General features: G+C 48.8%; 3 protein-coding genes across 3 annotated transcripts; 2 read left to right on the top strand and 1 right to left on the bottom strand.

Moving 5' to 3' along the window:
* The first annotated feature begins 164 nt into the window (after positions 1–164).
* FOBCDRAFT_229600 (ribosomal protein S3) lies at positions 165–1,542 on the top strand. Its single transcript, XM_031188340.3, has 2 exons — positions 165–393; positions 536–1,542. The coding sequence occupies exons 1-2, from the start codon at positions 371–373 to the stop codon at positions 1,293–1,295; spliced, it is 783 nt and encodes a 260-aa protein (XP_031035605.1). The 5' UTR covers positions 165–370; the 3' UTR covers positions 1,296–1,542.
* A 1,508-nt stretch (positions 1,543–3,050) lies between these two features.
* FOBCDRAFT_205317 (magnesium transporter NIPA-domain-containing protein) lies at positions 3,051–4,685 on the bottom strand (the record flags this gene model as incomplete). The annotated part of the gene is made up of 7 exons (XM_031188341.2): positions 3,051–3,531; positions 3,584–3,875; positions 3,931–4,182; positions 4,238–4,328; positions 4,441–4,466; positions 4,518–4,561; positions 4,672–4,685. The coding sequence occupies 7 exons, from the start codon at positions 4,683–4,685 to the stop codon at positions 3,051–3,053; spliced, it is 1,200 nt and encodes a 399-aa protein (XP_031035606.2).
* Positions 4,686–11,152: 6,467 nt separating this feature from the next.
* FOBCDRAFT_48409 (coatomer subunit delta) lies at positions 11,153–13,275 on the top strand. The gene is made up of 5 exons (XM_031188347.3): positions 11,153–11,247; positions 11,304–11,747; positions 11,801–12,039; positions 12,090–12,894; positions 12,948–13,275. Exons 1-5 carry the CDS (start codon positions 11,245–11,247, stop codon positions 13,035–13,037), a joined length of 1,581 nt encoding a protein of 526 aa, XP_031035612.2. The 5' UTR covers positions 11,153–11,244; the 3' UTR covers positions 13,038–13,275.
* The last annotated feature ends 58 nt before the right edge of the window (positions 13,276–13,333 follow it).

Here is a 13,333-nt window from a genome sequence, read left to right as displayed (position 1 = left end):
CCAAAAGAGACCGCGACGTCACCCCAGAGGCCAGAGCCATGGCCCAAGCACTTTCCCCATTTTGGCTGCATGGATCCAGCTCGTTAATTTGTTTCTCCGTTCTCCGATTTAGAGGATATATCCCCTCGCATTCGGGACCCACTTCTCCAAACGGAATGTGCGACCACTGGAACCCGCTTGCCAGATTTAGGGCTCAACCACACACCAAAAAATTGAGCGAGTAGGCCAACATTTGTGAGTGCAGTGAAGCCGAAATCCACCTAGGACCGCGAATCTTTCTCTTCAGCCCGCCAACCCTCAGCTCGCCAACAGACTCAAGACAAGACACCAAGTCAAGTCCAGTCCCGACAACACAAGTCCTATTTTCAAGATGGCTCACCCCGGATCTCAGATGTGAGTTATTGACATTGCAATTGCGAACTCCTTCTTGATCGAATCGAAACATCGCCATCACCACCATCGTCACCCCGCCAAATACCATTCTCCGTCACAAAATCGAGTCAAGTCCAAGATTCACTAACAATCTTCTTCACAGCTCCAAGCGGAGAAAGTTCGTCGCCGACGGTGTCTTCTACGCTGAGCTCAACGAGTTCTTCCAGCGCGAGCTCGCTGAGGAGGGCTACTCCGGCGTCGAGGTCCGCGTTACCCCCACCGTCACCGATATCATCATCCGAGCCACCCACACCCAGGAGGTTCTCGGCGAGCAGGGCCGCCGCATTCGCGAGCTCACCTCGCTCATCCAGAAGCGATTCAAGTTCCCCGAGAACTCCGTCTCCCTCTACGCCGCCAAGGTCCAGAACCGTGGTCTCTCCGCCGTCGCTCAGTGCGAGTCCCTGCGATACAAGCTTCTCAACGGTCTCGCCGTCCGACGTGCTTGCTATGGTGTCCTCCGCTTCATCATGGAGTCTGGCGCCAAGGGTTGTGAGGTTGTCGTCTCCGGTAAGCTCCGTGCTGCCCGTGCCAAGTCCATGAAGTTCACCGACGGCTTCATGATTCACTCTGGTCAGCCCGCCAAGGACTTCATCGACCACGCTACCCGTCACGTTCTCCTCCGACAGGGTGTCCTGGGTATCAAGGTCAAGATCATGCGCGGCTCCGACCCTGAGGGCAAGGCCGGTCCCCAGAAGACTCTCCCTGACGCTGTCACCATTATCGAGCCCAAGGAGGAGCAGGCTGTCCTCCAGCCTGTCAGCCAGGACTACGGCGCTAAGGCCGCCCAAGCCGCTCAGGCTGCTCAGGATGCTCGAGTTGCTGAGGAAGAGGGTGGTGATGAGGTCCAGGCTGTTGAGCAATAAAATGCTTAAATCACCAGGCTGGGAAAAGCCGTCAAAACCTGATGAAGGAAAGATGGAGATCCGTGGGATGAGGGACGGAGGTCTACTCAGGCGTCAATTGATCATTTGCATCTGCTAAGGGCACGGACGGTTTCATTCTTGCTTGTAATGGTAGGCAAAGCATAAAAGAGAAAAAATGAGACCCGAAGATTACGACGACACGTCTTGTGACTGTGTCTTCTGTCTACCAATACCTTGAGTGCCTCTGAGCGACTTTGAAGTCTTGTCTGAATTGAGTACGTGAATGTTTCGTAGACAGGCTAGCTTGCCCACACAATATCGAGCTGGCAACACTCAAGTCTGTTTATCACGCTTGTCTGTCTCTTTCCGGGGTACTATATATTTCCTCACGCTAATACACAACACAGCTTAGGGAGTATCGCAACCACAATAACGGCCACGCCGATTTTTCCTATTCCAATCGGGTTGAAAAACAGTTATACTTCACATGATTACCTATCCTTCTCTTCTGGCTCTTGATTTTCCTAGACTCAACTTCCGTCAAGAGCAAGCCTAATGGTCATCCTAGGCTTCGGTCAAGGCTCTAATGTAGCTCACTAAACGCTGGGTTGTAATAAGGCAGTCAATTATGCCATTTATGGTGATCTGTGTTCCACAAAGAATCTCAGATGCTGTGGTTGAGTTTGGATATTTGTCGATATTCAATCATATAGCGGTTTGAAACGACTAGCCATGTTCAGAGATGTTGTCAATCATAATCTAACTCCCTTGTTGAGGATATTATGTCGTTTTTCTCCTTGACTTACGGAACTGGCCAATGAACGGATAGTCTGGCCACCAATAATTGTCATTCACAATTCACCAAATAAGCAAATCTTGGACGTAGCTGAAGGAAGTGGCATACATTGTCATATATCAAGTACAAACAGGCATCAAAAAGATATCTTCATCAGCCTGGTGAGAATATAGTGAAGGCCAAAAGGCACATTGCAGACAGCACGATGGAGAACCAAATATAATCAGGACTTTACATCTCCAAGCCAGAATCTTGTTTTTGTGAGATACAATCCCACCTGCTATCCAATGTACTGAACGTCGTAATAATTCTTGTCTATAATAGGCAGCCTCTGGCTTTCCCTCTTTTCTTGTTAAAATTCAAACTTGGCTTCCTCGAACCTAGAAAAAGCCCTGCGACTTGGATAACAGATCTACCACACCCGAAACGTTCGTTCATGCCCTGGAGAGTTGAGGCAGTGATATACGCCCCAACTCGCCTTTTCATCGCCCGATAGACGCAGACAGTGACGCCTCCTTTGATCCGAAACCATCCCTGTATAAACGGCCCTGATATGGAAGTTCGCCGTCCAGTCCCATCCTATCGCTCATGCTCTGTAGTTATCGTACAACGAGGATTCGCCTATGGCCCCAATACAAAATCCGCCAACGCCGTCCAAGACCGTGTGCCCATAGTACTCCAGTAATAGCAAACAATACATGTCGTTGATTCCGAGTCCCAATCCCGTTTGGCATAGGTAAAAACACAGTTGGCACCAACATTAAAGTATGCCGTTGCGTAACGTACCATCCGTGTATGCAGCCCATACTCCGAGAGAAATGCCCGGTCAAATGGTTTGAAAATGTACAATGCCTGTTTGAGATAATGAAACATGCAAGATATCGTTGCGGAGCTGATGACCGGTGGTTAACCGATATTCTTTTACTCCGCCATTAGGTTGCTGGAAACGTCGCAGACCATCACCGATCGCCTGACTTGTGGCGGTTATCGAGCTCGATGTTTTCGTCATAGCTCGCTTTGCCATTGCCGTTGGCGTGACGAACATCTTCGTCACTATCCGAGGCGAGGTCGGTCAGAGCGAAACCAGCAGCTTCTTCCTCGTCGTATGCGCGAATGAGACCCTCGCGGTCTCCACGTTGGCTGCTCATGCTGTGTCGTGAAGGATCGCCGCTCCTCCTTGCCTGCATGCTCAGACGAGTTTGTAAACCAGAAACCATGTCGGTACCGGTGGCGTCGCTTCCTCCTCGTCCAGCGGTCAATCTTTGGCCATGGGGGTCACCCCTGGAAAGGTTCAGGAGATAGACGCCCGTAAAAGTAACCAAGAATCCGCAAAGCAGCGAGAGAGTATTGACTGGGTCGTTCGTGTTGAATCCGCTGAAGAGGATAAAGGAGGCACAGAGGGTGGCGGTGGTGAACGTTACGTAGTAAAGGGGGTTGACACTGGCACTACTGTTAGTAAAGGCCAATTGTTAGAACTCCGTAAACCACTTACATGTTGGTGGGAAAGCTGGCAAGAGCTTTGTTGAAGTAATTCATCTGAGTCACAATGCATACGGCCGTTAAAATCATGAAAACGTATGTCGAAGGGTGGCTGAACTGGTTGTGGCCAGCAAAAGTAAGCTTAAGCGCAATACCAAAGGCCTTGACAGACATGACTGAAATGGATCCGACGGTGGAGCAGATGGAAAGATAAATGAGGGCGTTTCTCCTGCCATAGACAGGGGCGATCTTGTAAATCATGAAGACGGCGAAAGCAACAACGGCGAAGGCGTAGAGAAGGAAACCTGGGATCAGTTTTAGGAACTGCCATCCTCGTAAATATGCTTCTTGTGCACGAACCTGGCTGAATTGCGTAGTGCAAGATCTCGTCGACGGTCTCGATCTCCTCATCCGGAGGCGCATGAAGAACAATAATAACAGCGCCGATCAGGCATATAGCACTGCCGAGCTTGCCCAGCGTACCAAGCTCTTCGTTGAGGAAGTACGAGCCAAGAACAGCGCCAATGAGCACACTGAGAGCTCCAAGAGGTGTGACGAGGATAGCAGGGGCGAAAGCGTATGCGGCAAAGTTGCAGACTTCTCCTAGACCAACTAATTTGATGTTAGTAAAGCTGTCAATAGGGATCATGTCTGATAGAGCACTTACGAGTCGCAATACCGGCCCACCACAGGGGATTTCGAAGGTAGACAAAGCCGTCGCCTTCAAAGCCATGCCGTTCTTCTGCTTGAATCAATCCCTAGAAAGTGGATTAGTTTATGCTCAAGGCGAGATGCAGAACATGGCGCTAGACGCTGAAGTAACGATAGAATTCGCCGCTCGCAGACAGACAGTAGTTCTGTTGGACGAACCTTTTTTGTAATAACGAAGCTTGTTCCTGAAAGATGGTTAGCCTTGCGACGCCCCAGTGTAATCAAACATAACTTACCGATGGCCAAGGCCGATGTCATAGCAAGAGCCAGACCGATATACCTTGAGGCAATATTAGCACGTGTAGTGAGAATAGCGTGGTCGGGTTACAAGAAGGACCCGATCGAGGTGGCTTCTCAGGAGAAGGCTAACGAGAGTGGAACGCGACATACTTGTCTTCAATCATGATGTTTTAGAGAGCGCACGACAGCGACGAAGCGCACAAAGTCGACTTTCTATATATGTACCCAATGCGCTGAAAGCGATAATCCGAATCGAATAACGGTTTGGGCAGAATGCGCCGCAGAGAGTCGGAGCTGAACCGAAAGGAGTTCACTATTGGCGTGGGCTCGCACCGGGCGAGAGAAGCCGTATAGCAATAACGAGTGTTGAAACGAGTGAGTTGCTGAGGAATCGAGCTCTACTTTATCGCAGACACATCAAAATATTGCTATAAACTCTTCGTTGGGAGAGTTAAATCGAGATTGGAGTTCTGGCCGCGTGGACGACTGCAGAGTCTTGGTGTTGGATGCAGATGGAGGGGGGACTGGGCGTGCTGCTGTTGCTGTAGGCAAGCGATTTGCGACGGAGCAAGGTCGGTTTTAGGGTATCGTATGGTCCAATTATTGTCGAATCCGTTATTGCCTTCGTATCTTGACAAGCGTGAGACTCGTGATGCGCAACGACGGTATTCGCAAAAGGCAGGGAGGGGGGGGTTGGATGATAGGGAGAAGGGACAGCTTGGCTGGATTGTAAGTAAAAATGGAGAGGCTGTAGCAGCAGTGCGGACGGGATGAGATACAGTACAGTACAGTACAGTACAGTACGTTCGTGTGGGAGAGACAGAGACAAAGTTTGGGGAGGCCAGATCAGACCAGACAGGGGCCTGTTAGCTACAGGCTACGAGAGGCTTGGACAAAACCAGCAGTGGAGAAGCAGAAAAGGCTGAGGTACCTGGGTAGAGGTGAAATTATAGTGTGCTGACAAGTACCGCCACCAGAATCGGGCACAGCAAAGTTCAAGAGGTTTCAAAAGAGGGCGCCAACAGAGGACGATGGATCCATCCACTACCCCCTGGGCGTCAGGTCCATGTCCCTGGCGTTACAACTTAGACTCACTAACACTTCAGGGCCCTCAGGACTCAAAAAGAGGTGGGGATCCTGAAGTAAAGTGCCTGAGCACCTGGACTTTTCTTTTTTTCTTTCTTGCATCTGACGACACTTCATTCCACGATCCAGTTATTTTATCTAAGAGTCTCTGAGAAACTAGTGACTAGCAGCCCGTAAAGATAAAACAAACCACTGAGATACGGCAACTTAAGGGAAACTCGGCACAGACCCGAGCGTCGAAACACAGCAATTGCATTAGGTTGCCTAACTTCCGCTGACTGTAAAGTACGGATACTACATACAACTAATTATTGTATTGTCCTCAGATGCTAAAGCCGAGGCTTAGACGGCACGATACGACACAACCACAGCACAACACGATACGATCGATGGGTGCGAGTGGTTCTCACCCCTGAACTAATGTTGACACTCACATAAGTATGTTGGACATGGCAGTTATCAGCTGCAACAGACACTTGCTGCAGGAGATTCCCCATATCACAGTCACTTCAAACAACCAAATAGTTATATCAGTAGGATTGCCGTATTGATTAGTTCCCCCGAATATTGTAGCTCTTGACAGTTACTTTGGAAAGCACAATCCAGATTTCTTATGCATCTATAGTGTATAAGTTTCTACTATATCAAAGAACAAACAATTAGCAGATAAACGACTCTGGTGATGCTCGCTGACTTTTACTCCCTGCCCTGTACACTCAATTCACTTCCATTACTAGCGCTTCTGGCTGCTTGATTCAAGGGGGACGGACGACAAGCCCCTTGTTTCTCATCATCTGCTTCTCACTCGCCATCTTTCGGCTTTAACCCCTGGACTCGTCTCCATTTCCAGCCCATCAAGTTCGTCCTTGTCCCGCAACCTGTCCTCGTGTCCACGTCAGCAGCCCGCATCTCAAGCTCCAAACAGTCCTTGATTCTTTGGGGAAAATGTTTTTTTTAGCATCCGCAATTCGGTAGTGCCTCGCTCGCTCCGTTGTAACAAAGATCGAGAACTTCTCAACAGCGCCTCCCGTGCGCCACATTTAATAGTTTTTGATGTCTGAGCCACGTTCGATAAGTTATCCTCTCTGAAGCAGTTGCGAGAAACTACAACAAAGATATTGTCGAGGAGGATAGAGTATCGCAATAATTGAATGAATCCAATCCCAAAATGCAAATTGGTCTGATATTGTGGGCTATTATCAACACGCCAACCCTACTCTTCATCTTGTTCCTGATCGACACTCTTAGCGCTCAACTTAATCAACCCCTTAACGTAGCCGACACCTTCAAACAGGGATCCATGACGCCCTTTAATGCTACGGGTGACCCAGCGCTGGAAACAAGTTAAGTGATCAATGCTCATCATTAAACTGTTTCGATTTTTTGTTTCTGTTTGGTGACAACTACCTGGCCAATCCCCTTCGCCATGATTATCATGATAATCCAGATACGTTATTTATAGAATCTTAGCGACCAGATCTCAAGATAGTGTTCTCATCAAGCGAATCAGCTAAAGACTGCCCAGGGCCCTACACCAAACGCCCTCAATGGCCACCGAACCCAGTAGAAGGCTCAGATTGTTTGCTATAAGTGACCCCCGACTAAAGCGTAGGTAGAGTATAGATCCACATCAGAAATGCTGTCCGTCTCAACTATCTCCCACGCTTCACTATAACTTCAACTCCAAGCACCGTTCACAGCTTTGAGTTTTCCCTCCGGTCCAGCCGCCAACGCCTCATTCCATCCCACGAACCATATCATACAGAACCAGAACTAATCCACCTGTTCTCTTACCGACCAGGATCGTGCATTTTGTTCTTATATTATTAATTTGAAAGGGGAAAGGGTATCGACACTTGCGTCATCAACAATCGAGTATGAAACAAAACAAAACAAACGACCATGTTGTCAATGGCCAGAATCAAGCTCGACCTCATAAAATGCAGAAATGCATAAGATCTTTCTTTGCCCTATATAATTAGTAGATGTGGATTCATTTCTTACCTACCCAGAATCCGCTGGTATGGGTTTCTGTGACCCATATTGTGTCGTTCAAAACATGTTGCATTCTTACCACCAGGAAAACTTCTGCGACAATGACGTTGAGAACAATGACAAAGGTCAAGGACCTGACTGTCGAGTTCAGATAGCCACTGTGCATCATATTACCGGCAGCTGTTGAATTTTAGTTATTGAAGAGGGGGGGGGTGTTTGTCGATATTGGAGAATGTTGCGGTTAGTTAGGAGGCGAAATCATTCAGGGACGACGGCGCTTGGCATCTGCATAACGTTAGTTACCATTGCAACTTAGCTGAGGGTCTTTTTTATCGCACCTTGCTCATCTTCCGCATCTACATCATCGTCATCACCACGGGCTCGTTTACCAGCAGCCGAAGGAGTGCTTGGTGCTTGGTCTTCTGGTTCATGCTCATCTCTCCAGTCGATTTCGTCCAGGTCGTCATCATCAGTCTTGCTTTTCTCTGCCGTCTCTACTGTTGCAGAGGCCACTCCAAGGTCAACGTTGAAAGAGGACGCTTCCTCCTCCTCTTGAAGAGTGGTTGTAGTGCTCGTGTCATTAGTTTGTGCATGGAGTGGTTCTGGCTCGGCATCAACATTGACCTCATCTTGGGTCTCTGTATTCTCTCCGAGAGCGACATCTCCGTTGAACTCGGCTTCCTCGTCTAACTCGAAATTGGCAAATGGGTCAATCTCGCTGTCAGCTCGTGCTGGAGTAAATTCGTCAGTATTATTGAAAGAATACGTTGTGCTGAAATCAGACAGGGAGCGGTGATGTTTGGATTGATGGGGACGGAGATATTGTACTTTGGGTGAAAGAATTTGCATAGTTCCGTAATTGCACTTGACAGTTTTCCGGAATTCTGCTTCATCTTTGTTGTGGTTTTCGACATACTCCGACACACAGGGGGCACAGAGGCAGAAGTCGGGGTAATAGCAACAAAGGAAAGTGGAAAATAATGAGGTTGCTTTACCATTTTGCTCAAGACCATCCTCATCAGCAGCAGTGAGGCTGTCAACAGCGGTCTCTGGATCCTCCAAATCAACGGCAGAAGCATTGACTGATATCTCGATCTGAGTGTCGGTTGCAACGTTGATATTGTCTTGATCATCTTCATAATGGCCATCCTGGTTATTGGCCTGCTGGCTGTTGACTTCATGGTCATCGACTTCCTGGCCTTTAAACTCTTGCCCCTCAGAACCAGTGGCATCGGGGTTCGCATGTTCGCCTTCCAGATATTCATCCTCATTTTCTGCTTCATCTATCTCGCTGTGATGTTCATCATCAATTGGGCTGTCGAACTCGTCCAGTTCCTCGTGAACACCATCGATAGTTGCAGCTGTTTCCAGCATGCTAGTTCCAGCAGTCATGGGAGTCTCGAAGAGATGGATAACTTCATCAAGCCCCTTCCCCGCCGTGGCACTCTCGACGAGATACTCGAAGCGCTTTTCTGCGTTGGGTTTGGTAAAAAGATAGGCATACAGTGGGCGTGAGCCATCTGGGTCCTGGTTCTTGACAAGAAGGTCGAAAATTTCAAGAATTTGACGGAGTGTAACGTTCGACATGGTCTCGCCTTGGGTTGTCTGTTTCAAAATGTTAGCGCATTCTGGATAAAAACCAGAGCCTTTCCTTACCTCAACAAGTTCGAGGCCAAGCTCATCAACCTGGAGTACCAAGTCATCATCCTCGGCAATCTCATTTTCAAGCTCACTCCGAAGACCAGCAATCAACTTCTCAAGTGGCTCATCGAGAACCGAAGTATTGGCAAAGAAACCATGGGTGGTGGTGGAGAACATAGGAAATTCGTCTCCTTTATACTGTACCGTTATAGCAGGAAAGCCCTCATCTGTCTTCCCATTCGAATCTTCTCCAGTAGCTGAGTGATCCACATGATCCGTATCAGTGGTTGCGTGTTCGTCATATGCATCTGCGACATGTTCGCCCACGTCATAATCGTGATCTTCAGCTTCCTCGACAGCTTCCTCGACAGCTTCGGTTGTCTCATCATTTTGCCCTGATGCCAAGGTAGTGGTTTCTTCATGACTATTCGCATCTTCTCCATCGTGTATTTCGTCGTTGTCATCGGATGCGTGGGTATTCTCAACATTATACTCATCTGCCTTCACATCCTCGGCTTCTGCTTCACCAGTCGCAACCTCATCCGGCTCTGCTTCTTCTTCCTTTGGATCGCGAGGCTCATTTTGGTCATTGTGGCTTGATATGTTATTCTCGTCTCCGGTGTGATCGGATAACTCTTGTCCCGTTGCAGTAGCATCATTCTCAGGTTCGTGGTCATCTTGCTCTTCAGCAGCACCGGCTGTTCCATTTGGCTCAGATCTTGTTGCACGGCTTGCGGCAGCTGTTTTCTCATCTTGATGTGAGTCTTCTGATTCTGCATTATCCTCAAATTCGTAATCAATCTCGTGTGTAGATTCGTGATCGTCAGACACCGCATCGCCATGAACGATTATTTCATCCAAAATTTCTACGTTCTCTTCGTTTTCTGGCACGTCTTCGTCGGGTGGCTGAGCTGTTTGTATCGGTCCCTGAGTCCCAAGCTCAGGAGCCTCGGTCACTTCATAATCCACATGTTCAGGACTGTTTGCTGTATCCTCGACATCGTGTAGGTCGAAGTCCACATCCTCGCCCGTGATACCGTTCGTCTCGTAGGCTTCATGATTCACAGCGTCCTCATCTTCTTGCATTTCTCTATCCATGCTCTCCAAGTTGTCATCGTTCTTTTGCAGGTCATGATTAGAATCAACCATGTCGGTATCGAAGTCGATGAAATCGTCCTCAATTTTACCGTCCAAGACTGGCTTGGCCATATCAATATCCATTTCGATCTCCGTCATGTCTTAGGATTTGGTTTGGATCCTTCAGAGCTGGTGCTTCAGATCGAAATTGAGTGGAAGAGATTTGCTATGATGAGGAATCGAGTGCTCAACGCGTTGAAAGCAGATAGAATTAAGGTAGTGGGGGAAATATGCGTGCCGGAGGGCGGCAGTTTGCGCGCGTCGGGATGAATTCGTAGACGCGATGGTTTGAATCAAAGAGACAAAGACCAAGCTTGGCTAGAAATGTAATTTAGGCTGGTATGCGACATTTGATCCAGGTTGGTGAGATTGTGTTTGATAAAAACGAAGGACGCCCACGCGCGCCGTTCTTATAGTGCTGATGTTTTTACGTTGGTTGGTCCGTGAAAGAAAAACGTAAAATAGGTAGCTTTCTTAAGGTTGAAGGTTGAAGCTGAGGAGAGTATATGGACTAGGCAGGCAAGCTCTCTCAGAATGAATTTCGTTGGGTGATTAAGCAGCGGGACCCAGAAAGGCTTGAGGTAAGGTGAGTGTCAGGGAGGTAAGAGGCTGACGCTTACCTAAAAGAGCTAGCGTGGGGTAGCTGGCTGCTGGGCCGTGCTGTTCTTTCCCTTCCACTTCATAGCAGCTCCTGGGCTCCTGGCTTCCAGGTGGCCGCAAGAGGGGTACGTACCTCTTCAGGCTCCTGCACCTCCCACCGACTTGAATATTGGCCCGCTCTATCTAACATCCAGGGGACGAGCATTCAACAACTTGCAACTCTCATCGCAATCAACAAACATCTGCTCGAATTACTCCGCCAAGATGGTGCGCAACACCTACCACTATCACCCCTGCTTACATCATGTACTCATGCTCCCTAGGTCGTCCTTGCGGCTTCGATTTGCACCCGTGGAGGGAAAGCTGTCCTCTCGAGACAGTTCCGAGAGATGCCACGATCGCGCATAGAAGCCCTCCTCGCCTCGTTCCCCAAACTTGCCGATAGCGGTACGCAGCACACGACCGTCGAGCAAGACAACGTCCGATTCGTTTACCAGCCTCTCGACGAGCTCTACATGGTTCTCATCACCAATCGACAGTCCAACATTCTCCAGGACATCGACTCCCTGCACCTGTTTGCCCAGGTAGTTACCAGCACATGCAAGAGCCTCGACGAGCGCGAAATCCTCAAGAATGCCTACGAACTGCTCAGTGCTTTTGACGAGCTTGTCACCCTCGGCTACCGTGAGAACTTGACCATTAGCCAAATCAAGACCTTCCTGGACATGGAGAGTCATGAGGAGCGCATCCAAGAGATTATTGCAAGAGTAAGAAGCTCCACTGGGGTCTACTTCACAGACGTTTACTTATACCTGCATAGAACAAAGAGTTGGAAGCCACCGAGGAGCGAAAACGAAAGGCGAAACAGCTCGAGATGCAGCGCAAGGATGCTGCTCGCAGTGGTCGCGGAGCTATGGGTGGCATGGGCGGAATGGGCGGAATGGGCAGCAGTGGTGGTATGCCCAGAAGTCCTTCCTATCCCTCATACAACCCCCCTTCGCAATCCAATACCAGCACCTACGACTCATACGAGGCTGAGAAGAACAAGTCCTTCAGCAAGTAAGTGGCACTTACAGTGTTCCAGAATGCAATTGGCTAACACCTTCAAGACCGTTGGCTCCTAAAGCCAAGGGTATGCAATTGGGTAAGAAGTCCAAGACAACTGACATGTTCGAGCGAGTACGAGGTGACATGGGAGGCGAAATCGACGATTCACCTCTTGTTACCCCCGCACCCGCCCAGCATGCCGAAGCCGCCGAACCTCGCCTCTCGTCAACCCTTGATCGCGATGCTATCCACGTCACTATTTCAGAGACTATCTCGGCCAAGTTGTCTCGCGAGGGTGCTGTCAACTCCCTAGCTATCAGTGGCGATCTTGTTCTCCGCATCTCAGACCCTAGCCTGACAAAGATCAAGCTCGGCCTCCAAGCTGTTGCGTCGCATGGCGTACAGTTTCGTACACACCCCAACGTTGACCGAAACCTGTTCAACGGTTCCAAGATTATCCAGATGAGCAACACTGCACGTGGCTTCCCGGTCAACAACGCTGTTGGTGTTCTGCGATGGAGGGCTTCTCCCAAGGTTGATGACGCCAGCGCATGCCCCATTACCTTTACTGTCTGGATCAACAAGGAGGGGGCCAAGTACAACATAACGGTCGAGTACGAATTGACCGGTAGCGATGCCCTGAACGATGTTAGTGTCGTTATTCCCTATGCAGGTAGCGAGCCTGTTGTTTCAAGCTTCGATGCTACCTATGATGTTTCTGGCGACGCTCTCGAGTGGACAATTGGCAACGTGGATGAGGAGAACCCCAATGGCTCATTCGAGTTCGAGGCCGAGTCCGGTGATGAGAATGATTTCTTCCCTATGACGGTTCGCTTCAACAAGAGCACACCATACATTGACGTTGACGTAAGTCCCGATCCCGGCTTGCATACTTAAGTATGATGTTAACCATTTCGCAGGTTCACTCCGCGTCTCTTTTGGAAGAAGACGAGGAAGTGACATTTTCCAAGGAGATCAAGTCTCACGCAGACAACTTCTTGGTAGAATAGACGGAACCCAAAACTCTTTCGATTTAGGAACAGCTTCTGGGCGAATTTACTCTATAAAAGGATAGGGATATGTATTTGAGTAGAGCTGGAGATAGGCATTAGTAGGAGTGTCTTGGCGGTTTAGAACCTAATGGCGCAACGACAATTGATGTTTCGTGTTTTGGTCATTTTGTTAATAAGTGGCCGTTGTTCATCATTATTGACACAAAATCAGCTTCCATACAGCTAATTATTATGCACGCAATAGTGAATGTTGTTGGGGAGTTGAAATGCAGAATCGAGGTATTTATATTCAT

This window comes from Fusarium oxysporum, chromosome VIII (genome assembly GCF_013085055.1).
Source record: "Fusarium oxysporum Fo47 chromosome VIII, complete sequence".
Taxonomy (NCBI): domain Eukaryota; kingdom Fungi; phylum Ascomycota; class Sordariomycetes; order Hypocreales; family Nectriaceae; genus Fusarium; species Fusarium oxysporum.
This window is presented reverse-complemented; position numbering and strand designations above follow the sequence as displayed.

What these genes read in the sequence shown, in the direction of transcription:
- FOBCDRAFT_229600 (XM_031188340.3), top strand. Translation starts at nt 371, where the DNA reads ATGGCTCACCCCGGATCTCAGAT. An exon ending in GCTCACCCCGGATCTCAGAT is followed by an intron (nt 394 to 535) that starts GTGAGTTATTGA and finishes TCTTCTTCACAG; the next exon opens with CTCCAAGCGGAGAAAGTTCG.
- FOBCDRAFT_48409 (XM_031188347.3), top strand. An exon ending in TCCAAGAGATTATTGCAAGA is followed by an intron (nt 11,748 to 11,800) that starts GTAAGAAGCTCC and finishes ATACCTGCATAG; the next exon opens with AACAAAGAGTTGGAAGCCAC. An exon ending in AAGAACAAGTCCTTCAGCAA is followed by an intron (nt 12,040 to 12,089) that starts GTAAGTGGCACT and finishes AACACCTTCAAG; the next exon opens with ACCGTTGGCTCCTAAAGCCA.